Below are 26,283 nucleotides of genomic sequence, written 5' to 3'. Positions count from 1 at the left end.
AATGACATCCGGCAATGGAATGGTTTTACAGCCATTCCTCATTGGCTACTGCTGCTCTTTAGTGCCAGACCCCTGCAACCTCAAGTTGGACCCCATAAAACCTGCTGCAGACCCTGCTGGACCCGCCCTTCTGATCCTTCTGTTAATGCTGGACTTTGCCAGACCTCCACTGAGGATGTTGGACATCTACTGACAATGCCAGACCTCCCTTAACTGCCCCACACTGACCCACACACACATACACACACCGCTGCTGCTATTAATTTATTCTAAATACTAGAAAAATCCTATATGGGAGACTTAACCTGTAGTTGGATAATCAACCAAAGACATTTAATCCCAAATTCCACAAGCAAAATATGCTACATTTTGCAACAAACTGCAGGATGAGGTTATTATTTTTCAGAATGGTGTTGGAAATGTAAATCAACTCTACTAGTTAGCAAAAACGTGGGTTTATTTTTGTCAGAACAGACTAGAATATAACTATTAAAAAATTTTAAGGAGTAAAATGTCACTTTTTTATGGCCTATGGTGTACGTAAGATTTTCTTTGAACTGATTTAACTAATTACTAATTTGGTCAGTCCATGGAATACATTTTATTTCACTGAAATATAAGATTTTCTTATCCTATCATTTAGATCAAGTAATTATGGAAATTATTTTATGATTGGTGTGTTAATAATGCCAATGTTTTAGGGAGACATTGGTCTACAAGGAAGGCCAGGACCAAATGGCCCGCCAGGAGTTGGAGAGCCTGGACCAGCAGTAAGTACTCCTAGACATTTGTACAGTACTTCTATATATCATCTCTATATACAGTATGTATCCATGGGTCTCCTAAACACTGCCATCTGCTGGCAGAGAGTGAAACTGCATCTCTTTCTCACACATGCACAAACACAGAAGGTAGCAGACCAGCTTTCAAAGCTTTTGCTTTGAGTGGGCTTACTAGTATCTTGCTAAATAAATGTTAGTGGTATGATCTGGAAATTAGTCAACTGACAAAAACATTTTTTGTGGAATTGCACTGAACAGCAGATTCTCAATGCAGCCCGAAAGCATTTATCATCTAATTTCTAATTCCATGTAAACCGCTTAGAAGGAACTGTGGTCTTTGCTGTACATTTCAAAATGAAAACACAAACCCTTATTTATTTAGGTTACATACTTTTCCTTTAAATTAATTTATTTGAATTCTACATTATGTGGCAATCTGTGGAATATATTGACCTATATAATTATACATTAAGATATCTTTCCATTTATTAAAGATACGTGCTAGCCAGTCTTCTCAGCACAATTTTTGTATGGAATGTGAAATCCCAATGATAAAACTAAATGTATTTCATGCTGGGGCAGGTTTCTTTCCAGTAATCTATTTTGTTTCTGACAGGTCTTTACAGAAATGTGTTCTTTATGAGAAACCGTATTTGCTGTTTCAAAAGTAAAACCAACAAATATTTGATGTATTTTGCTATTTATCTTCAGTTGAGTTTTATGGAAAACTGTGATAAATTAGCACCAACACTAATAACTTTTTCCATGTAAGTTAGCTGGCAAAAAGGTGTTAAGACTCTTTGTCCTATCAACACTAACCGCGAAACAATAGAAGATATTAGCTCCCAGCCATACTGCTTTAGTGCGGGGTATTCTTTGAAGTAATACTGCAGTATATTGTATAACGTGTTGCGACTGGAGGGACTACAAAGACTGCAGTGTTTGAGCATTATGATGCCAGCTCAGCAAAAATGGTACATTGATCTTCATACATTTTAATGATTCCATTCAAACAGGGTCCTCAGGGAGCTCAGGGGCTTCCAGGAGAGAGAGGACAACAAGGAGAAGGACTACCAGGACCAAAGGTAATGCAAGACCCATACTTTGACAAGTGAACAGGGATAGTAAAGAGCAGTGGCTACCGGGTGACGTCATCTGAGTGGGTGACACCAAAATATCAGAGCTGCTCTGCTATTACGGTGTCACATCCTCATATTGGCCCTTATTGTAGTTGGATGGGACTGATGCGTATTTTCGGACGGCCACCGAGTGTTCTTAGCCCCGCCTACCGTACGGATCGCTCACACCTTCCGAATGCAGTAAGACGCTGAGCGAACGGACCACGAGCGGATGTTTCATGCGAACACCTCCCCTATCTGTGGAAACCTCCCCCATCCTCCGATGGTCGCTGACCATCAAATGATGGACCGAGTGGTCAGGCAGCACCGAGTGCTCCAGACCACACAGAGATTTTTCCGAATGAAAGCAGGGACATGGGCGGGCAGCTGGCATCCGGCTATGTCAGTTGTCCGCCCCCCACACGTGCGTCACGGCCGCATTACCGTACGTACGCCCAGCGTTTTCACGGGAATGCCCATGAAACGCGGGGCATACGCAAATGGTAATAAGCCCAAACAGCCCTTCACACCCCTCTCCACCCCCTGATCGGATGGTTCCGTATAATAATTTTCTGTACGGATCTCATGCCGTGTTCGTACGTGTGAGGCGTTAGCACATGCGCAGATACGCCTCCGCACATGCGCAAACACGAACCTTCGGCCATCCGTCCGCATTCAGAGCCATCCGACTCAACCAGAATAAGGCCCATTGTGTCAGCTAGCAGCCAGAAGAGGCTGGGGGCTGGTGGATCCCTGGGTAAGCACCCAAAGCATCACAGCACGACACGCCCCCAGAAAAGACAGGAGCCAGAGCATCTGCCAAACTAAGCCATCATAGAGTCAGCAGACAGAATAGAGAGGCCCCCAGCAAAGAAGACAACAGCGGGGACATCTACTGCCACAGACAGCTCCAAAATGGCACATCAGGGAGTGTGACTTAATGGGTATGACGCCATGCGCTTTTCGCTAGCACCTACCCGTACACTCTCAGCTATAGCACAAGGTATCACCTCTGGTTAAGTAGAGGTATTTAAGACCTGGGCCTAGACCAGCCTTGGGTTCAAGCAATGGTGGTCTATAGTTGGGGCATACAACAGGGGAACAAGTTTTCCAAGACTCTGGTTCATCCTTCATGGACATATTCAAAGAAAGATTATGGACTAGTTTAAATGAACAAAATACCTCCCAATTGGCAGTTGCATGCACACACCCCCAGTACATGCTCACCACCGTTTTTGTAGAGTCCTAAGCAGCCCATACACGCTGCTATGCGGACTGTCCTGATGTGTGCTTTGAGGTGCGCGCTCCTGCGGCACCTCATCGCACAGTACAAAAAGTATGTGCTTGCACATACTTTTTGTACTTCGTTTTCATCACATTGCATTTCATTGCATGCACAACGTGTGCACAGGCAATGTAATGCGATGTGATCCGTGCTAATTAAGCACGGAAAGCACGCCCGTATCGGGGCGTGTATGGGCAGCATTAAACACTAGAGCTAATGGGGCCAAAAAAAACTGCTCTCCTATAGCCCCAACTTTCGTTCAATGGCCCTGCGAGTGACATCCTACTGAACACCAGAATATGTTTCTTCAATATTGATTTATGTCATGTTTCGAATATAACTACAATTAAACCATATGCTACCAAACAGCTACCCAACTGATTATTTAGTCAATATAATAGCATGCATTTACTGTTTTGTCATTTTATAATGATTCATATACTGTTCCCTTTTTTTTTAGGGAGACCGAGGATTTGAAGGACCCAGGGGCTCTCGGGGGCAAACAGGCGCTGGTATTAAGGGTGACAAAGTGAGAAGTAAAGACACTGTGGCCTTTATCATTTTATTTGCTTTTTTGTGCTTGCATCATATGAATACATTTGCCGGACTAACATTAACTTATTACGCAGCCACAGACGAATCTAAGATAATTATCTAACTACATACTGGTAGCATCGATCTGATTCAGCCAAGCTTCAATTTACACTGTACCATACCCCGATGATGTAGTGCTGTATCTTCAACATTAAGCCACACATACTGTACACCCAAAATCCTGCAGTGTCCAAATCAGCCATAATATCTGGCCAGAATGGAAAAGCCAGACTATTGGCACACAGGCCGAACAGTCTCTCCTGGCACATTGGCATCTGATTATGCTATCAAACAGTGACTGCACATATAGCTTGATCGTGATTATATTATAGGGCCAGATTCACCAGTAAGTTGAAATAAAAGCTGATCTGGTATTTAGGGGTTATTTTAGGTCATGCTAAAAGGTGGTGTACTGGAGATATGTCAAACACATAAAAAGTATAATGAGTAAGTCAAAAGCTATACAGCATATACTGTATAAAGCATATAAACATTGCAAGTTTCATCTATATACAATCATGCTGTTGGCATACAAAAAAATAGATAAATAACAGCATTATTATTATTATAATTTTATTTATAAGGCGCCACAAGTGTTTCGCAGCGCCGTACAAAGGAACAATACAGGGAGACAAAACTTGGCATAACATTGAATAAATAACAAAAATACAGTACGAATAGAGAGCACCACAGTTCAATACACATTACAGCTTAAATGTAAGTAGTGAGGACTCAATCAACATACAACTAGAGGCTTGAGGCCAATGATGGAGGTGAGTATGCAGACGAAGATGGTCACTGAGTGTTGGAGTAAAGGAGAGCTGTGAGTGAAATGTGAAGAGAAGTGGGCTTTGACAACAGGAGGGAAGAGGGCCCTACTCGGAGAAGCTTACAATCTAGTAGGAAGGGGAGACAGACAGATTACAAGAGGTGCAAGCGAGGGAGTGGTGGTTAGATAGCAGGATGTAAACAGGCAAGGGGTCGAAGAACCAGCTGGTTTATGCAGTGGAAGGGTACGCTTTGATGAATAGGTGAGTTTTCAGTGCCCGTTTGAAGCTTTGCAAGGTTGGGGCATTTATTAGTAGCTGATAATATATAATGCATTTTACGCCTTCTAATCAATACCATGTTTCCTAGGGAGACTTTGGACCTCCTGGTTTTCCCGGCCCACTTGGTCTAACTGGCATTGGCATACAAGGAGAAAAAGTAAGTCTTTCCATGACATAAATGTTTAAATAATATATATTATATAATATATATTTATATATCTTCTACTAGATATATATTGTGGTGATTGTGGTGACATGTAGTCATGTGGGGGGGATTTAATAGTATGAGATATTCAGAAAGTGAGAGATTTGGTAAGAAAGCTCCAGTTTTTGTAAAGCAGCAATCATTTACACTGCAAAACCAGTTTGATTTTGCAGTGTAAATGATTGTCACTTAAAAAAACTGGAGATTTCTTACCAAATATCTCACTTTCTGATTCTCTCATCCTATTAAATTTCACCTGAGGTATATACTGTATTGCTGCTAGATAGCTATATAGATAGATATATACTATTCATTTACAGTATTTGTGTCACTAAATCCTATGGTACATTGGGTGTGGTATGACACACCGACAGTCGGGATTCCTACAGTGTTTTCTCCAACGTCGGAATCCCGACTGCACAGCGGGGGGAGTGCAATGATGCCCCTTGCGGGTTTGCTGCGCTCGCCATGCTGCAGGCACGGTGCGCTCGCCACCTATTTTATTCTCCCTCTATGGGGGTCGTGGACCCCCAAGATGGAGCAGTCGGGATTCCGACGTCGGAGTAATGACTGTCGGATTCCCAACTGTCGGGGAGCCGTCCGGCACCCGGTACATTATCAGTAAGTGACTGCCTCCATGGTGTATAAGTATGTGTTATACTATATGGCAAAGTAAAAATGTTCATATTGTTTCTTAGGGAGTCCAGGGTCCTGGAGGGCCACCAGGAATGAGGGGACCACCAGGAGAAGGACTTATGGGGCCTAAGGTAAGAATATACAAGCAGGTTATAACATCAGATTGAAACATTACATTTCAATAAAATACATTATAATTATGGGCGTAACAATTCTAAAACATGCTAGCCAGCTTTGGTGCGCTTTATGCTGATTGGTTGCTCAGCTCCCACGTTAGATCAGCCAACAGCTTCATGCTAGTGATGGAGAACACTAGGGCAGACATTTTCAACCGGTGTGCCGCGGCCAGCTGACAGGTGTGCCGCCATGCCTCGGGTCACGGCGACACACCAGCGGAGTTTCACTTTGACAGGGGGGACGGGCAGGCGGCTCGGCATCATGCTGGACGTTGTGGGTTGTGTGTGGTCGCGCGGCGCTGAGTGGCTGTCAGGGAATGCTTCCCCACCCACCCCCCTGTCCGCTCACGGCTTCCCCGCTGTGCACTGTCCGGGACTCGAGAGACGTGCTGTGCTGCTATGCAATAATCATATATCCCGCTGGACCACTAGCCAATGGGCGCTTGCGGTCCAGCAGCCAATCAACTGGTGGCTGCTGGACCGCGATTGGCAGCGGGAGATATGAATATTACATAGCAGCACAGCACGTCTCTCTCCCGTACATAGCGGGGGAGCCGTGAGCGGGCCGGCGGTGCGCACATGGACGCACACTGACAGGGGGGAGGGGTCGTCGGCGTGTCAGCACAGGCAGGAGGGGGGTTTGCACACGGACGCACACTGGGAGGAGGTGGGGGGGGTGAGGTGAGCGGGCCGGCTAACCTTCGGCTGGCTAAGTATGGTGTACTCCCACCCACTCTCCCACCCTCCTGCACTCACCCAGCCACCCTCCCACCCCACTGCAGATACCCTCCCAGCCACCCTCCCACCCCACTGCAGATACCCTCCCAGCCACCCTCCCACCCCACTGCAGATACCCTCCCAGCTACCCTCCCACCCCACTGCAGATACCCTCCCACCCTACTGCTCCCACCCTCCCTCCCTGCCGCACACTACTGGCGGTGCATTGAATTGCAAATAGCGGACGGGAGCCAGGAGTGGGCCACTGCACAGTTCTGTCCCCCTTGGCAACGAGCAAATTCAGTCCACCTTGGCATCGAGCATGAAGCCCCTGGCATTGAGCATGTAGGTAAGTGGCACTTATGTGTCAAATGTGTATGGTGTGTTATATAGTATGTCATGGGCATTACGGTGTGTTATATAGTATGTCATGGGCATTGCGGTGTGTTATATAGTATGTTATGGGCATTGCGGAGTGTTATACAGTATGTCATGGGCATTGCGGAGTGTTACATAGTATGTCATGGGCATCATGTGTGGGCTTATGTGTAATCGGAATTACAAAGTTCACTAAAATGTGCAATGGGCATTACGGTGGTGTGGCATAACATGTAATGGCCATTATGACATGTGGTATACTATATAATGGGTGTGCGGTGTGTTGGTATTATGTTGAAAAATTTGGCACGCGCCTTCGGCGCGCACTGTCCATATTGTCCCTCGTTTGCAAGAAATTTGTTGAGTCCTGGCATAATGTGTAATGGCCATTGCGGTATATGGCATAGCTTGTAATTAGCATCACGATGTGTGGCATAACTTGTAATGGCCATTAATGTGTGTGATATAACATGTAACTGGCATTATGGTATGCAAAATCAAGAATGAAATTGAAGCAAAGGTTTAAAAAAATCAACATAAGGCGGGACTGGGGCGGGTCAGGGGGTGGGCCAATGTCTGGGAATCTCTCAACAAAAAGGTGGTAACCCTACTTACAAGTGCGCAATATTTTTGGAATATCTGATTAAAAAATGTTGGTGTGCCTTGGCAATTTTGAAGTCTTGTCTGGTGTGCCGCGACCTAAAAAAGGTTGAAAATCACTGCACTAGGGAATATCATGCGTGTAGTGTGTTTGTCATTCTGACATAAGTAACAGTCTGAAAAAAAAAGGTTATAATCTTCTTAGTGCATCTTATTATATTACCAGGGATAACTATGGCCTGTTACTAGTGTCATATATTTAGTGTATTATAGATTTTTTTCAGTGATTATTTGTAACTAGCTTAGAAGTATCATTATTATTATTATTATTAGGGTACTTGTGTATTATCACGGTGCCCATTACGTAGTTAGCGTCCCTGTCAGTGATCCCGCAGCCAGCCTAGGCAGCGTAGTCAGCATCCCTGTCAGTATCAGCGTAGTGTTCCCGCCCGTTCGTGGCTAGACAGAACTTACATAGTTAACATAATCTGTCAGGCGTCCCTGATAATATCAGAGTCGTGTTCCCGCCCATTTGCGGCCAGCCGGAGATTACGTAGTTAGCGTAGTCAGTCAGCATTACGCAGTTAGCGTAGTGTCAGCGCTTATTTCATTGTGTGGGAACCATTGACCATTTTAACCTGCCTGACATGACAGGTGTGAATGTATTCCTGAAACACCCCCACTATCCACGTGATATGCATCCTCCGCGGTGCGCGTTCTTGTCATACCCCCACTATCCACGCTGGCATGGAGTTGATGTTATAAAGTGTGGCGAGCGCAGCAAGCCACCGAGCCCCAAGCGTGGCGAGCGCAGTGGAATACACGTCAAGTAATCTCACTTTATAAAATCAACTCCACGCTGACGTGGATAGTGGCGGTATGAAAAGGTCGGAAGGACGCGTAGCGCATCCACTCGCCACGCATCGGGCTGGCGTGGATAGTGGTTTGAAATGGAGGCATTTGCCAGTATGTAACATGGAGCACTGGCAAATGCGTCCTTTATTGTGCATGAGACGCACTTGCACACCGCACCGCCCCCCCCCCCCCTTTGTGCAGGAGATGCACGCGCTACCGGACACAGGCAGGGTTGCTGTACCCTGCCACAATAATTACTGAGACACAGGAGCGTCTGAGACACTCCTGCGTCTCAGACAGATGGAGCGCCTCTCCGCCAGCATCTGCCAGCGCAGGGGATCTGGTGGTTACCGGCGCTGTGTGAAAGGCGCTCACTAGGCTTGCCAGGGATGCCGGGGACAGAGCTGCAGCTCCCGGGGACAGTACAGTGACTAGCTGCCTGAGGGGACACTACGCTGACTACGCTAGGCAGCCGTTGGGCTGCGCTGACAACGTAGCTTAGCCTACGCTGAAAACTTAGCGTAGCCGGGCGCCGTGATAATACACAAGTACCATTATTATTATCATTATTATTATTAACCTTTATTTATATAGAACCACAAGCACCCAGTTACAAAGTTCATAAAAAAAATAAGCAAAACAGGAAACATTGATTTACAGTTCAAGACAGTATAGGACAATTACAGGGTATAGAAAGCAAACAATGCTGAAACAAATGTCAGGGTGACAGAGAACTAAAGGATTTGGTGCTATCAAAAGCAGAATGGAGTAGAAGAGAGTTTAAGTAATAGAAGAAAGGGCCCATGAGGGAAGAGGAGCCTGCTCATGAGAGCTTACATTCTAAAGGCTTGTAGCTGATCAGGTTGGAAGTTACTTAGTGTTAATTGGTTTGTAGCTCTTACTTTATTAATAATATTTATGTAGGCTACATAAGGGCCTGATTAATGGTTCAAGGTGCCCTCGGCTAATACACATGTAGCTCCCCTTGTAATGCTGCTAAACAGACGTGTATAGGCATTTCGGGGCTCGCCATTCCTACTGCCCATGTGCATGTAGAAAGGGTTATATAACTGGTATGTAGGACCTAATGCTTGTGGTGTATGGAGGAGGCTTTCACTTTAGGCTGAGCAACTGTGTACATAAAGTAATGGTTCCATCAGTCAGTTACATGGTCACATTGGCCCCAGTGGTGTGCGGTGGGGTGAGGCAGGTGAGGAACATACAAACGTTATATAGTCAAAACTCTGGAGTAAAAAGTCTATGGCAGGTGAAGCAGTGCCTCACCTGGCTACCTTTTCTGAACATCTCTTATTAAAACTCAGCGACTCTCCAGCAGTATATACTGGTACCCCCGTGGTACATTGGGACAAGTGATAGCTCACAAGCTAAGACTAAATTATTCTTTTTATTCCTCAGCTGTAACCTGCAAGCCAACACCCCCCCCCCCCCCCAATCCCCCACCCCCCCTTCATGGTGCCCTAGGCTGCAGCCTAAACAGCCTATTGGTTAATCAGGCACTGCATACATTTCTTATGCATTATTGGCCTGATTCAGGTTTGCTTGGTAAGCTGCAAACATCGCAGCTTAACGCCGCCCCACAGAATACCCCCTGCCGATTCCCATCTGTACCATGCGAGGGCATGTGTAACAAAAAAAAACACACCCCCTCGCATGCCTCGGATGCAGGAGAAATCAGTCCCAAACCATCAAATGATTTCTCCTGCTTTCGCAAATAAAAGTCAGTAATAACTGATAACTGGACAGGTAGCTGATGTCCTGTGACGCCAGCTGCCAGCCCCTGGCAGGCATCAGCACGCCCTGCATACCCATGGAAATGCCCAGAAATATACATGCATAAACCGACCATCTGAGCAGTGGTCGATTCGGTACTTATAAGTTATTTGCGGCGCCCACTATAGTTACTACGCTCATACCTCCACTATCCATGTCGGCGTGGAGTTGATTTTATATAGTGTGGCGAGCGCATCGAAGCGTGGCGAGCGTAGCGAGCTCCGCAAGGGGACGTGGAAAACTAAGCAAATAGCTTAGTGGGCGCCCAACTAACATATAAGTACCGCCGATTCAGATCACTGCAAGTGCTCCAGAATCTGCCCCCAAGTCCAATGTGTTACTAAATTGCATTCCATCCATCTTTATGCCTACAAATGTGTAAAACATTACCCTTCTGTAAAGAATTACATAACGTTCGGGTCATATCACAAAGCATTCACCGCACTAGTATGGTCAGAATCCTACGTTTTAGTCCCTGGATTCATTTTCCACTGCAGACAAATATTTACATTTTTTATATATTTCACAAGAACATATATAACAATTTTGAAGCACTGCCACTGGACACACTGACAACTGTACATACACATATATGTGTACATCTTATTACAAATAACATTGTTATTTTATTTCAGGGAGATCAAGGCTTGCCAGGAGAATCTGGAGTCCCAGGAGAAAGAGGGATCGGTGAAACTGGCACGAAGGTACTGTGAGAAATGCCCTGTTGGTGCAGGTCTGCCTGTTATATCTGCACCTTCATTTGGCATTTTTACCCACCATTCATTCGATTATACCTGAACTATTACCCAATATGCAACCCTTGCCAGGAAAAGTAAAAATGATCATAGTACTGTACATTATCCTGAATTCGAAAAAGACCTAATAACATAGGCCCATTAGACATCTATTTTGTCTACGGTGGAACATAATGATTATGCCCTGGTAGGGAAGAAACTGATCCCACAGAAGCACATGCTATGATGTTCCTTCCCACATTTATAGAGCAGTTGGATTTGGACAGAAATCCTCTTTATACCACATTCATGTACTTTTATCTGAGAGGTCTTTTTTTTATTAAGTTACAGTACCCTTTTGTAAATAATACATTTCAATATACGGCCAAACCCTGGATTCAAACCCATAACCTGTTGCATTCCAGTCAAACACTGTACTCATTGAGCTAGTCAGGATATGCCGGAGGGAGGGAAGCTTACAAGTGAAAGTAATTAGAAAAGACAAGTGCCGCCAATTGCTGCCACCAGCGCCCCACGCCCTGCAGTGCCGTGCATGGTGCACTCCGCACCACCCTTGTTGCCACCCTGAAACAGAACATGGTTTGATACTTGTTTTATAGTGAACTTATAGTGAACCTATGAGAAAGTGGGATAATCACATGGTTAATTAGGTACATACCTGACAGATAGGCAAAATAATCATACAATGAAGAGTTCATTATACAAAGATATATAAAGCTCATATAATAAATGTAGCTGTTTTTTTAATTTCAGGGTGAACCGGGGTCTTCAGGATTGGCTGGTTTACCTGGTTTACCAGGAGAAGATGGAGCCCCAGGACAAAAGGTTTAATAACTTGACAATATTTGTATTACATTTCTGCTTGACATTCAGGCTAATTTAGTTTCGCCATGTTTATTGCTACTTAAAAGTTCTCATTTGAATTATACATATATCCTCATATATTTTGCCTATATACCTTAGTATATATAACACACTTCCTGAACTGATGTTTGTGGTCATTAGACTGCAAACATGTCTAGTGATAATAACACATATTAGAAATAAATAATAGCAGTACTCTTATATTCAAGAGTGTTCTACAAAATAATCTTCATTTAAATGATAAAATAGTTAAACTAGAGGAAATACATTTTAGATCTATAAGGTTTTTGTTTTTCTTTTAATATAGGGTGAGTCAGGACTTCCAGGTCTCAGGGGTCCTGAAGGTAGCCCGGGCATTGGAATTCAAGGTGAAAAGGTGAGTGTCCAATACTTGATGTAAGCTGGTACAGTATAGCTGTTAAATAAGATGCAAAAGAAAAAACGCTAAACTAAACACCATACCACAACCAAAACACAAACACTGTCAGAAATCTACTGCACTTCTTCATAAAATAAATGTGATCATCCTACCACTCAACCTGCATCAAAAAAAGATGCTTTAGAGCACCATAAAATGCTGCCCCCCTCCCCCCCACCCACCCCCCATATATGCTGCCAGACAGATGGTTATGGCACTGTTTCTGCGTTTTTTGCTATTTTGTGCGCCTCTTAAAATCCCCATGCACTTTTCAAAGCCTCACTAAGGGCCTTATTTTGGTTCATTCTTTCTGACAAAATCCTTCTTAGATGGACAAAACCATGTGCACTGCAGGGGGGCAGATGTAACATGTGCAGAGAGAATTAGATTTGGGTGAGTAATTTTGTTTCTGTGCAGGGAAAATACTGACTGCTTTATTTTTACACTGCAATATAGATCTCACTTTAAAGTAAAACCCCACCCAAATCTAATTCTCTCTGCACAAGTAACACCTGCCCCACCTGCAGTGCACATGGTTTTGCCCATCTAAGAAGGATTTTGTCAGAAAGAATGAACCAAAATAAGGCCCTAAGCCTGGTACAACTTTTACATGCTTATAATGTGAGAAAAAGCTTGGCATATGACATAGAACACAAATACACAATGCATGTTTGAATATATATAATCTGTGGATATATTCTCTCCAACTATAAATTAGGTCATCAATGTTCATTTTAGTAGTATAAAAAGATGGGATACAGCCAACATCCCGGCAGTAAGGATGCCGACGTTCACTATGCAGATGCCTGTGTCCCGACTGCCCACAGACCAGCACTAGAACCTCGAATAGACCAGGATCCCGCTATCTGAATACCATCAGCTGGGATCAGGAGCAGGAGGGGGTGCCGGGAACTTAGGGTTAGGCTGCGGGGATGGTCAGAGTTAGATTGCGGGGAGGGGAAGATAGGGTTAGGGTTAGGATGTGGGATTGGGGGTTCAGGTTTAGGCAGTCAGCTGCAGGACGTCTTAGGCACCAGCAGGGAGGGTTAGGGTCAGGCTGTTGGGGGGGGGGGGAATTAGGGTTTAGGCCCCCATACACTATGTGATTTAGGCCTAAATCGCATGTGTAGACATCCTGTAAACATCGGATTGGAGTCAGGAGGTTGGAACGGCTGCACATAAGATTTGCTAAATCTTATGTGCAGCCCGGAGCTGGGTGGGAAACACAGAGAAGTGGTGGGTGGAGGACGCCACAAGCCAGTGAGGGGACCAGAGAAGCGGGCAGGGTAATCCGGACAGCGGGCGCACTTTAAAAATAAAAACAATACAAATGAATGGACAGCCAGTGATTGGCTGAGAGCTCTCTCAGTCTGAGCTCTCAGCCAATCACTGGCTTCCCATTCATTTGTTTGGGCTATTTTTTTTCTTGCAGCTTGGCTCCCTACTCCCTCTGCCCGGCTCTCTGTTCCCCTGCACCCACCCCTGTTGTAATCACTCTGGAGACTTGCCTTGCACTCCCAGGGATGGTAGGCTGCCTCCAGAGACTCTCAGCACAATGCCAGCTCCTCCTCAGTGAGCAGGAGCTGTCACTTTAGTGTCACCCAGGTGCAAACTTACTGACACCCTTAAAAACACATCAGATATTAGAATTTCTGGTCTATAGCTTACTAGAAAAATGCAAGCCTCTTCGTATTTCCTATAACATTTTTCGATGTGCACCATCTTTGATAATTGTTTGCTTCATTGCATAAATACTTATTTGATAATATACCTTGTGTTAAAATCTTCTTTATTCTTAGGGTGATCAAGGACAACGTGGCATCCGTGGGTTAACAGGACCGCCTGGACCTGCTGGCCCGTCAGGACCAAAAGTAAACAAATGTTATTGTTATTGCAATATATCTACTTCAACACATATTTCTATGTCACATGACAGTAATTAACAAATAATATGACACAATATTACCAGTTACTGTATATATGTAATATGTAATATGAGATCCATCAATCATAAGTCTTTACCAAAGTACATTAACAAGAGAGCAGCAGTTACTCTGTGTAGCCTGTAGGGGTGCTGCGTGCTATTGTTGAGAGTACCGATGTTGCCAGTGAAAATTCCAAATAAGAATATATCATAATATACCAGTAAATGTAAACATTATTAGTATTCATTAAGCAGTACCATTGCTACGAATCTAAGCATTTAGAAACATGTTACATGTCATCAGTGCATGGCCATATATTTAGGTCAAATGCAAGTTAATAATTATTATTCATGATATAATCATCAGAAAGCCAAGGACAGGAGCCTACTATGACACTTTTGTTTGGTTTTCAGTATGTAATATTGAATATGATTGTCTCACGGTATGTTAGGGTGAACCCGGAGCTACAGGACGCCTTGGAATGCCAGGTCCCCCCGGACGTGCTATTGTGGGTCCTAAGGTATGTATTGATATTTCTTACTATAAACCACTTACAATTTTTTATAAAAGTGTGAGAACAGAAATGACCATAGGATCATTATTGGTCATCCAGATATGTGTGGTCTGTTCCAAAAGGCTCCATTGATGCCAGAACTAATTTTGGCCACTCCACCAGAGGGACAGATCTTGTTTATACATTTTGTGGCTAAATCAAACAGGTGTGGTATAATACATCTACCCATATTAGATAGTAAAGAGGTCGACCCCATACGGTCAACAAGGTTCAAATGTTGAAAGTGAAAAGGTCAACTGTATCTAACATCAACAGGTACAAAAGGTTGACAGGGCTAACAATGTTGACATGAAAATGATAAACACAATAAAGGAAAAGAAGTCTTTTGGTTGTTGTTTTTTTAGCAAAATTTGGACATTTCAAAGTCTGTGACCATGAATAGTACAAACGTAGACCCTCACTACGGTTAGGTTACTATTCTCAATCGTAGTCCACATGAACGGTAAATGATGCAAAGAAAAGAAATCCCCCAAAATTGTGGCAACCATTTGTGTCAACCATTCTCATGTTGTCCTTTTTTTTTTTTTAAACTCTTTATTTTTACAGTGGTAGACAACACAGCAAGAAAAATCAGACATCAGTACAGTGCTATACCCGAATTTACAGTGGGAACAGATACTGATATATTTTGCACTAAAACTAGGACAGACTGATGTGTCAACCATTGTCTTTTTTGTTTTTATAATAGATTTTCAAACAATTGGTGAAACAATATCCATAGAGCGTGTGAGAGGGTTAAAGAACAGAGGGGGAAAAGCAAGGAGGGGTAGCAGGATGGGGAAGGGGAGGGGGGTTTCACCTACATGCGTATGTGACTGATTCTTTTTGTCGAGGGTCAGTGGCAGAGCTACGGACTAGAACCAGCGATCACACCCCACCTGGGATCTGCCTCTGAAAGTGTGCGTACCAAGGGGTCCAGGTTGACACGAACTTCCCTACCGAATCATGTAGCAGCGCAGTGATATACTCCATGGAGGCTGCAAACCAAACTTTGTTAATTACCGACTGAATGGAAGGAGCAGCGGTTTGTTTCCAGTTTGTTGCAATCAACAATCTGGCGGAGTTAAGAATTTGGCCACATAGCTTGCTTTTATGGTTTACAGACCCCTCCACTGGTCTGCAAAGCAGAGCCGACAGGGGACATTTAGGGATCGAGGAATCGAATATCGTACCCATGAGAGAGAAAATTTCATCCCAGTAAGAGCTAATTTGGGGGCATTCCCACCACGTGTGTATAAATGTACCTTGTGAGCCACAGTTCCGCCAACACTGATTTGAGCTGGAAGGGAATATACGGTGTATTACTGTGGGAACCATGTACCATCTAGAATAGACTTTGTAGGCATTTTCCTTGATGTTTGAGTTAATTGAGGATTTAGCTACTTGTGTTTTTATTTCTGACCATTCTTCTTCCTCTAAAGTTACGCCTAGATCTTTTTCCCATGCGATTTCAAAAGGTTCTTTAGCTGGGGGTTTGTCTGCCAGAAGGGAGTATAGAAATGAGATAGCTCCTCTTCTTTCCGGGTTGTACATACAAAACCGCTCAAAGGGAAGCGGTGATCTAGGTTTGGTAGTTTTAAGGAGGGAGTTGACAAAGCTTGATATCTGGAGGTAGTCGAAATGCCGGAGGTGCTGGTTGTCATATTTTTCACAAAGTGCTGCAAAGTTTTGGGGGGCAAATTCCCCTGTTATATGTGAGAGTCGGGTGATACCCGCCGAGATCCAGGGTTGCGAGTATGGTGACACGCATCCTAGGGGGAAGTCAGGGTGTCGCCATAGGGGGGTGAGAGGGGATGGGTAAGGTGCCAACTGAAGTTTCTTATTTAGGTGGTCCCATGTCTTTAACACCGAGTGGACCCCGGGAGTTTCTAATACCGAGGCTGGCCTAAGTTTCGGCGGTAGCCAGGGGAGGAAGCAAACCGAGTGATAATCCACCATTTCACTTTCCAAAGCCACCCATTTCTTGCTACCCGTCCGCGTGTGCCATGCTACCACGTGGCTCAGTTGCGTAGCCTGGAAATAGCGTTCAAACATAGGGAGGCCAAGACCTCCATTGGACGAGGGCTTCGCAAGGCAGGTTCTATTTAGTCTGGGAGATTTGTTTGACCATATAAATTTGCCGCATAGTGACTGAATGGTTCGGAGGAAGGAAGTGGGGACCATCACTGGGATAGTTTGGAATAGGTATAACAACCGGGGTAGTATGTTCATTTTGATCGTGTTTATCCGGCCCGTCCAGGATATGCATAAGGGGGTCCAATTTATAAGGTCTCTTTTTATGGAGTTTAGAAGGGGGATATAGTTAGCTTTAAAAAGTTGACCAAAATGTTTTGTTATCTGTATTCCCAGATATTTAATCGATTGAGGGCGCCAAATGTAATTGAAGTTTGATTCTAGTGTTTCCATAGTGGAGCTTGATAGATGAAAAGCCAGTGCTTCTGACTTTGAGATATTTACTTTGTGACCTGATAGATCACCGTATAGTGTTAGTGCGGCCTGTAAGTTTGGGAGTGAAGTCAGTGGGGAAGATATAGATAGCAGGACGTCGTCTGCGAATAGGGATATTTTGTATTGGGAGCCCCGTACATTTATCCCCTGAATATCTTGGTTTTTTCTGATGTGGGCTGCTAGTGGTTCAATACTGAGGGCATATAACAGGGGGGATAAAGGGCAACCTTGTCTGGTGCCATTTCCCAGATTGAAGGGTTGGGAGGTGATGCCATTAGTAGAGACCACTGCTCTCGGTCCGTGATACAAAGCCTGTATGGCAGAAAGAAAGCTTCCCCCGAGGCCATATGTCCTCAACGCATGAAACATGAAAGGCCAGGAAAGACGATCAAAGGCCTTTTCTGCATCTAAGGAGAGCATGACCGCTGGGGATTTAGTCTTGTTGATGTACGAGATCAGGTCAATAGCTCGTCTCGTGTTGTCTAGAGCTTGTCTTGTGGGTACAAAGCCCACTTGATCTGCGTCTATCAACGAGGTAAGATAGGAGTTTAGTCTTGTGGCCAAAACTTTTGCGAAAAGCTTTATGTCTGCATTGATGAGTGATATTGGCCTATAGCTTGTGCAACAAGTTGGATCCTTGCCTGGTTTAGGTAGTACTATGATTGCGGATTTCATTGAGTCAGTGTGGAACCTCTCCCCCTGCATGATTTTGTTGAATAACACCGCTAGTTGTGGAGTCAGTGAGCCTGAGAAGGACTTGTAATAGGACATGGGAAACCCATCAGGGCCTGGGGCCTTCGACGGTTTCTGTGTTTGTAATGCCCTAGTTAATTCCTCTGGTGATATGGGGGAGTTGAGTGAGTCAATGGCTGATTCCGAGAGCTTGGGGAGGTGACACGTGTCCAAGTATTCCTGTGCTAATGCTGATGGTAAAGAAGGGCCAGAAGCCGGTTCTTTCAAGTTGTAAAGGGATTTGTAGTATTTGTAGAAGGAATCATTTATGTGGCCGGGGTCGTAACTAAGTGTGTGTTGGTCATTACGTATTGCATAGATAGTTTGGGATGCTCTCTGGGCTCTAAGTTTTGCTGCCAGAAGTGAGTCTGACTTGTTATTTTTCTCATAAAATCTTTGGTTTAAATACCTGAGAGACTTCTCTGTGCGTTCCGCTAGAATGGATTGCAGTTCCCCCCTGACCCCTTGGATCTGTGTAAGAACGGTGGGGGAGTGGGATTGTTTGTGTGTCTGTTCTAGTTGGGAGAGTTGAGAGGTGAGAGAGGAGATCTTTTCGTTTTGAGTCTTTTTCCTGTGAGTGGCATATTTAATTATTGCTCCTCTAATCACCGCCTTGTGTGCTTCCCATACTGTGGGCATGGGGATATCGTCTGTGAGGTTAGTTTGAAAGTAATCTTGAATCTGGGTGTTAATTTGATCTTTAAATTGGGGTATGCGAAGGAGGGTTTCATTCAGCCTCCAGGTCTGAAGGCCTTTCTGTGTACCCAGTGGGTCTATAGTAGCTAAGACGCTTGAGTGGTCCGACCAAACATTGGGAAGAATGTCCACTTTTAGCAGTGACTGTAATATACTACTACAACCCATAATCATGTCTATGCGCGAGTAAGTCCTGTGGGGGTTCGAGAAGAAAGTGTAATCTTTGGAGGTCGGGTAGTGGGCCCGCCATGTGTCAAAGAGACCAGCCTCGGACATGTGTTTCCTAAGGTTGCCCGGGGGATGGCTGTGTTGATGCTGGCTCGTGGGTTTGCTTTTGTCTAGGTCGGGTGATATAACCGTATTAAAATCCCCGCCAATCAATAGTGCGCCTTTGCGGATAGTTTGAAGTTCTAAGAAAAGTTTTCGAAAAAAGAGCCCCTGACCCGTATTTGGTGCATATAAATTCACCAGAGTCATGAACTGGGGACCTAACTGACAAACCAGGATGATGTACCGTCCCTCTCTATCTATTTTAGTGGTGTTAATCTGCAGCGGTATTGTAGAGCGAACCATTATTGCAACTCCGTTTTTTTTGGTGCAGTGGGAGGAGTATATCACTGTGGGGAACCGTCTAGAAACTAGTGAGGGATGTGCGTTTTGCTTGAAGTGTGTTTCTTGTATGAACGCAATATCGCCATGCAGTGAGTTGAGTGTGCGATATAGTAGGGATCTCTTGTGTGGGGTGTTTAACCCCTTGACATTTTGAGAGATCACGTTAATGGGCATGTTGGTGGGGTGCAAGTTGCCGGTCGACCGTCCTGCGGGGACCGGTAACCAAGGGAGGGTGGATGTGGGGGGTGGGAATGGGATAAAGGGGGAAACGTGGGAAAGAAATAGAAATGAGAGAATGGAAAAAGGTGTAGAGTGAAAAAGAGAATCCTGGGGACCTCAGATGGGGGCCCGAGGAGCTCCTTGAACGGGTCCTTAGGGATAACAGGTAAGCCTAACCTGGTAAGCGAACCTAATGGACCCGCTAGTAGGGAGTGCTTACTAACTGTGAACTAGATAAATTTAGAGAAGGCGGGAAAGAGAGTCCCAACCTTTGCAGTAGTCCCTAATGATGGAGGAGGGTGGCCGAACGGAGACAGAGCCTCAGCCCGTCCACCCGGAGCCATGATACAGAGAGGCCTGCAATTGTTAACATTTAAAGAATTTGTGTAACATTTGAACTTATAACCATACAACAGAATACATGAATAGTAACATAGTCCGCACAGATTACTAGTGAGAAACATCTATAACTGTGTGGATAAGGAACGGGAGGATGTTTGTCCCTCGCGCCTGGGCGCAGGGGACAAGCCTTGTGGAGGACCACATCCCCCACCCCAGAGGCAGTCTGTCAAGAAAAGTGTCAGTAGAGGGTCATCTGGTTACTCCTGTGAGAAACCCTAGTCCCTAGAATAAGTAAGAAAGCAAATGACTACTAACTGACTGGGGGACGCAGCCCGTTAATACTTTACGTCAACTTTGTGGAGGAGTCGTGCCAGTCTGGCTCAGGAGCTCCCGGGGTCGTTGGCGGTCATACTGGTGTCTGCTTCGTAGAGATTAAGTCTGTGGAGCAGTTCCTTCCCTTCCTTGGGGTCCCTCACTGTGACTTGTCGTCCATTCACCTCGACTATTAGACGGAATGGGAATCCCCATTTGTATTTATATCCATTGTCACGGAGGGCCTTGGTGGTGTCTCTCATTTCTCTCCTTTTGATAATAGTAGATGGGGCCAGATCTTGGAAAATCTGTAGGTGGGAGTCCTCGAATAAGATATGGGGCAGCGTTCTACAGGAGAATGAGATCTGGTCCTTGACTTTGAATGAAAGGAATTTCAAAACCACATCTCGAGGGGGTTCCCCATCTTTTGGTTTTGGGCGTAGTGCTCTGTGTGCCCGTTCGATGTTTAGGGGCTGATCCTTCAGAGTGGGGACCAATTTGTAAAATAGACGGTGTAGATATGGATCGAGATCTTTGGGTGCGACGGATTCCGGGATGTTGCGAATGCGGAGGTTGCATCGTCTTTCCCTATTTTCAAGATCTTCATTTTTGTCGCGTAGGAATTCCACTTCGCGGTACAGAAAGTTTATATCCTGAGAGAAAACTTGTAAATCCCTGGCGTGTGATTCAACCTTGGTTTCCAGGCCAGTTGTGCGGGTGGAAAGGGAAGATATGTCTTTTCTCAAGTCAGTGAACATTTGTTGGAAGTTATTAGTGATGGTTTTACTAAACTCCGACATTATCGCCTGGATATCTTCTTTGGTGGCGAATGAGGCGTCTGGGGAGACTGATTGGCCATTTTCGTTCATTGGTGAGGAGGGGGAGGAGTCTGATATTGGGCCGGAGGCTGTGCGGGATAGATGTTGCATGATGCCCTGTTGGGCGTTTTTTTTTGTTTTATTCTGCTGCTGCCTGGACATGGTAGTGAGAACAATATGCGGGCGGTAAGCCGGTATTAATTTGCAGAGGCTCCGGGTGGACCAGCATGGAGGTGGATTAGAACATCACTGATGCTAGCATGCTCCTGCAGTAGCTGTGACAAATTTGGGATGACACTTCACAATGTAGAAAGTGTGGGAGCTCAAAAGTCAAATTTCAAGGGTATTGCAGAGAAAGGCCTCTGGGTGGCAGTGTTGTACCATCTATGAAGCAGATGTGTTCATGGGCTCTTGGAAGTGATTACATTTTGTTACTATGTCCAGGTGTATGAAATTTATTCCCGAATCAGGCCCTTCACTGATTGTGACCGAAAGTGGGCTTATATTTTGTCTTCTCCTGTGACCCTTGGAGGGGTGACCCCGACCCTTATTTGGTTACAGTTCTTGTAGGCAGTATGACCTTTCTTGAAGGGTGACAGCTCTAAGCAGCCGTTTAGTGGGGCAGGTGAAGGTGAATTTCGGCCAGTTGAGAGCCCTGGGGGTGCAGATTTCTGATATGACGGGCCGAAGTTCCAGGCACCGGGTCTGTGGGTTACCCGGTCCTGATGCTGCGTGGTTTGGCCGGGGGTGAGTTACAGATGCTGAAATTTGGGTTTGTGCAGCTGTGGCCAAAGGGAGCTCAGGAGGGGCCAGGTGTCACCTCTACCTAGAAAGGTGGTGCCCTGGGGATGGTCCCAAACCCCGGGGACTCTGAAATCTGCGTAGGGGGAACAGGGGCAATCAGTACCTTTGGCTCGGGTTGTGCAGGGAGGTCCAGCACCAACCCTTCCGCATTTGCTGCACCTTTCACGCGCTGCCAGGCTGTTTGGGCAGCTGCCGGCCGGATCCAAAATGGCCGCCGCGAGAGCTGGGATGGATGGCGGCGGAGCCCCAGGCTCTCCCCAGGCCGCCTGCTGAGCTGGGTGATAGGGGTGCACCTTCCCTGGTGTAGTGGGGGCCTCCGCTTGTCGCTGGGTGCCCGCCGATGCGCTCCCGGTCCGGGGCGCGCCGCGCGCGGGCAGTGGAGCTCGACCGCCGGATGGCTGCCTGTAATTGAGGCCGCTGCTTCCCCTGGGTCTCAGGCCGCAACCTGCGAGGCTGGATCTCTCCAGCCCCCGGCTCCGCAGCGCTTCGAGTCTCCTCGCTGGGGGGTCCCCGCCTGGTAAACAAGGTGGGTGTCTGGCAGGGGGTGAATTAGAGCAGCCTCAGGGTGTCTTCTAGAGGGCGATATTTGGGAGCTCTGCAGAATGGCGTCCTCTCTGCACCTCCGTCAGGCCACGCCCCCCCTCATGTTGTCCTTTTGAACCTATCGATCAGAAGAACAGACATCCTTTTACATGTCGACCTTTTGACCATGTCACCTATTGTATGTCGGCCAATATCGGGTCTTCCTGTTGGCAGTCTAACTAGACACAATAAATAAATTGGAACTCAAATTAAACAGTGGCATTGTCCATCCAATTGTTGTCATGAGCAGAAGGACCATAAAGAAATGATAAATTACTCAGGGAAACCCAGCGATACTTGTAGACCTTTTTCAAAATTAGGGTTTTGTTAACATTCCATTGTCCATATTTACATAATTAATTATTTGTATTATTCAAGGGAGATCTCGGCTCACCTGGTCTACAGGGTCTAATTGGAGAACCTGGAATTGGCATTGCTGGCCCAAAGGTAATATGGTAGATGGTTATGCATACAGGGACTAATAGTACGTAGAGGAAATGTCTCAATAATCTTTATTCCGATTACTAATTTATATTTACCTATTTCTTAGATTTACGTAAAATATGCATATTTAATTCATTACAAACTGGGAAATATGTTTGCTTGGATTAATATAAATCCCCATACCATTGATTAAAGTGACTTAACATATTTTTGTAATTCATACATCATTGAAAACGTATATATATATATATATATATATATATATACATCTACATATTCTTTACTTGACATCATGTGCAATAACTCTTGGTTTAATCAGAAAAAAAAGAAATACTCAATATTTTTACACCTTAATAGATTGCTAAAAGCAAAGTGTATTTTACTTTCCATAGGGTGATAGGGGAAATCCGGGACCACCCGGGCCATACGGACCTAAGGGAGATGGATTTGCAGGACCAACTGTAAGTACAACATAGCCCATTGATTAGGTACATAAGATACCATGTTGCCTCACTTCTATTGATGACCTTTAAACATTTATATAGACCTATTGAACTTCCTGATGCCCAACTATCTCATTTAGGGAATGCCTGGCCTTCCAGGACCTCCAGGTGAACCAGGACAAGAAGGCTTTGGATTACCAGGACCAAAGGTACAATATAAATCAGATGTACTAACAATGTACTAGCAACTGGCAATATTACTTTTTGATAGGAAATGGCTAAAAAGTGACTGTGTTCGAGGTTAGTTAGTCAGGGGGAACTGAGTTGGCCTATAAGTTCACTTTAGGATGAGTAATCTAAAAAATTATATAATACTTTTAATATGACTGCATTAGTGGTGTCATGGGGGGGTGCAGAGGGTGTGGACCACACTGTTACATTATTATTCAGTGCCTGGCTGCTTCCAGTGAGTAGGAGATAGCATTGCAGGTAGAGTCTCTGGGAGCAGCCCAGCATCTCTGGGAACGTTGGGTATACCCCCAGAGTGCAGAAAAGGGGATGTACCACTATGCCACGCCTTTTCAACTTTAGAGCTTGGATTTTACATCTTGAACAGGTAAGCAGGGTTGAAGCGGCCCGGGACCTGTTCTCAGCAATGGAATAGCTAGCGTTGGATCAGCACATGTCATCATGGATCAGCTATTGTGGTCTTTCACTATGAGATTTCTAGCCACAATATATGAATTCCTCCCCTGGGGAAGAAACATTCCCCTGTTCCCCTACATACAGTAGATGGAACAAGGGAAATGTCAGGCAGGCGGTCATGACATATACTGCCAGATGCATATACTGCCAGATGCAGCCGACCAATTATCAAATCTATTGGACAGTGATTTCGCATGTCCGACAGATTTATAATTACTGATCGGTCGTGGCAATATACTGTTTTATTGAACAGTATATGCCCAGCATTAGTTTAATTGATTCTGGTTGAGTAATTTTTCAATATTTGATACCAATTTATTTATTTATTTATTAACAGTTTCTTATATGGCGCAGCATATTCCGTTGCGCTTTACAAAGGTGAGATGTTATACCAAGTAAATAAGGGTCACAATTGCAGAACCCAACAGGAGTTAACATTTCTATAATTACTTTAATAGATCTTCAACTTGTAAGACATAATAGAGGTCAAATTATTTTAATAAAATCCAAATGTTCTTCAACTATGAAACCTCAACTATTTGAAATGCTTCAGTTATTAATGACCATATTTTCTTCATAGGGTGACCCGGGTTTCAGAGGTCCTCTTGGTCTCCCTGGTCCTCCAGGTGAAGGTTTACAAGGACCAAAAGTAAGTAAAGTGATTTATAAAATCTGCTTAATTCAAAATGTGTTCACTTTATTTAAAAGCAAAAATCTGCACTGATTTTTTAACCTCATTTTGAGCACTGTTCTGTGACATGGATAAGGCTTTATTCCAAATAACGTTCCTTATGAAACAATATATAATTGCTGATGTGCTGGTGTGTGTTTTTTTTTACAGTTTTTGGTATATTTGTGTAGCATAGTTTTTATGCAGGTTTTTATCCCTAAAAATAATATTGAACAAGGTACATTATTTGTATCTACTGTACAATCTTCTACATACAGTATTTGATCATCTGTTAATACAGAACATCAATGAAATGCTGCATGATGTGTTTCCTAGAGAGATAACTAATTGCAAAAGGAGCACTATAATGATAAAATGCAATATAACACAATATTGTCTCATAAGGCCCCCATACACTTACTTGAGGAGTCGCATGAAGCCTCGCATGCAATACCTCTGCAACTGTCTGCTGGACTCCCCAGCGGCTGGACCGCATACGATACATTGTATGTGGTCCTTTAGGATACAATGTATCATATGCAACCGAGGGAGATTGTGTTTGATACAATCGCACAAGACTGTGTGTAATAAATGGTTACAGATGATATAGAGGCCCCCTGTTTATTCTTTATCAAGACCGGTAGGTAAAGGTGGATTCAGGGGTGTGCTACCACAGACAAATTATAAATCACGTTATACAAAGAAGAAAAGAAAGATTTTTCGTGGGGTGGTGCACCAAATAAATAATCAGACATAAATGTAACTTTTATCTTTAGAACAAGCAAAATATTTAAAAAGAAACACATAAATTGACAAACAAGTGAAGATTGTGAGTGTTTAAAATTGCCCGTGCGGACGGGCCGTGTGTGTTTGTAACAGTATCAATTGTTATTGTACAGCACTTATTCAGCTTTAGCACTCTGTGGAATTCTCATAGGGGTTTATTACTATCTCCTTTTATATGTTAAAAAAGTGATTATGCCCAGCAGGGATATCTTATCACTAGATATAGAGGGAGTTCGTTACTCTTTGTGCCGGGAAATGGCTTTATGTCTCCTCAAGAGCAAGATTATATTAATTGTAACAATGTTTCTTATGCCTTTATATGAGAAGATTCAGTACTGCTAGTGCAGAAGAAACAATTTGTATCTCTTTTAAGAGAAAATTGAAACAATTGTAGCCACGTCTCCTTTGCCTCTGTCTGGTAATTATCCTGCCGCTGAAGCCTGTAAATATGTTATATGGGCTTAATTTACACGTATATTAAGGTAAATATTGGTGTCAACCCAGTAGCGCATGCAGGGGGGGTTTCTGAGTACCCAGAAACCCCCCCAGGAATCTAAGGGCCACAGACTAAAAGCTGAGGGTCCCCTCTTTCCATAGGTACAATAATTTAAAAAATTGGCCCTGGGAAACCGGATATATCTGACTTCAAAGCAGTGGTCCCCATCCAAGCTTGTTAATTGCTCTTCCCAGGCAGATATTTCAGGTTCTGTCTAACTTAAGGTGGCCATACACGTCCCGATGCGGGCTGTGCGATGCGGGCTTTGAGGTGCGCGCTCCCGCGGCACCTCATCGCACAGTACAAAAAGTATGTGCTGCACACACTTTTTGTACTTGCTTTTTATCACATCGCATCGCATTGCATGCACAAGGCATGCACAAGGCTTGCAATGCGATGTGATGGATGCTATTTAAGCCCACAACGCACGCCCGCATCGGGACGTGTATGGG

General features: G+C 44.5%; 1 protein-coding gene across 1 annotated transcript in view; it reads left to right on the top strand.

Annotated features, from left to right (window-relative positions):
* Positions 1-26,283, top strand: part of COL28A1 (collagen type XXVIII alpha 1 chain) — a 75,579-nt gene that overhangs the window by 27,181 nt on the left and 22,115 nt on the right. The window contains exons 12-25 of the mRNA XM_083155036.1: positions 702-770; positions 1,799-1,867; positions 3,646-3,714; positions 4,917-4,985; positions 5,732-5,800; positions 10,822-10,890; positions 11,695-11,766; positions 12,113-12,181; positions 14,023-14,094; positions 14,600-14,668; positions 22,666-22,734; positions 23,124-23,192; positions 23,315-23,383; positions 24,460-24,528. Coding sequence (XP_083011162.1) covers positions 702-770; positions 1,799-1,867; positions 3,646-3,714; positions 4,917-4,985; positions 5,732-5,800; positions 10,822-10,890; positions 11,695-11,766; positions 12,113-12,181; positions 14,023-14,094; positions 14,600-14,668; positions 22,666-22,734; positions 23,124-23,192; positions 23,315-23,383; positions 24,460-24,528 — 972 coding nt within the window. The remainder of the gene's footprint in view (positions 1-701; positions 771-1,798; positions 1,868-3,645; positions 3,715-4,916; positions 4,986-5,731; positions 5,801-10,821; positions 10,891-11,694; positions 11,767-12,112; positions 12,182-14,022; positions 14,095-14,599; positions 14,669-22,665; positions 22,735-23,123; positions 23,193-23,314; positions 23,384-24,459; positions 24,529-26,283) is intronic.

This window comes from Crinia signifera, chromosome 7 (genome assembly GCF_055691185.1).
Source record: "Crinia signifera chromosome 7, ASM5569118v1, whole genome shotgun sequence".
NCBI classification, from domain to species: Eukaryota; Metazoa; Chordata; class Amphibia; order Anura; family Myobatrachidae; genus Crinia; species Crinia signifera.
This window is presented reverse-complemented; position numbering and strand designations above follow the sequence as displayed.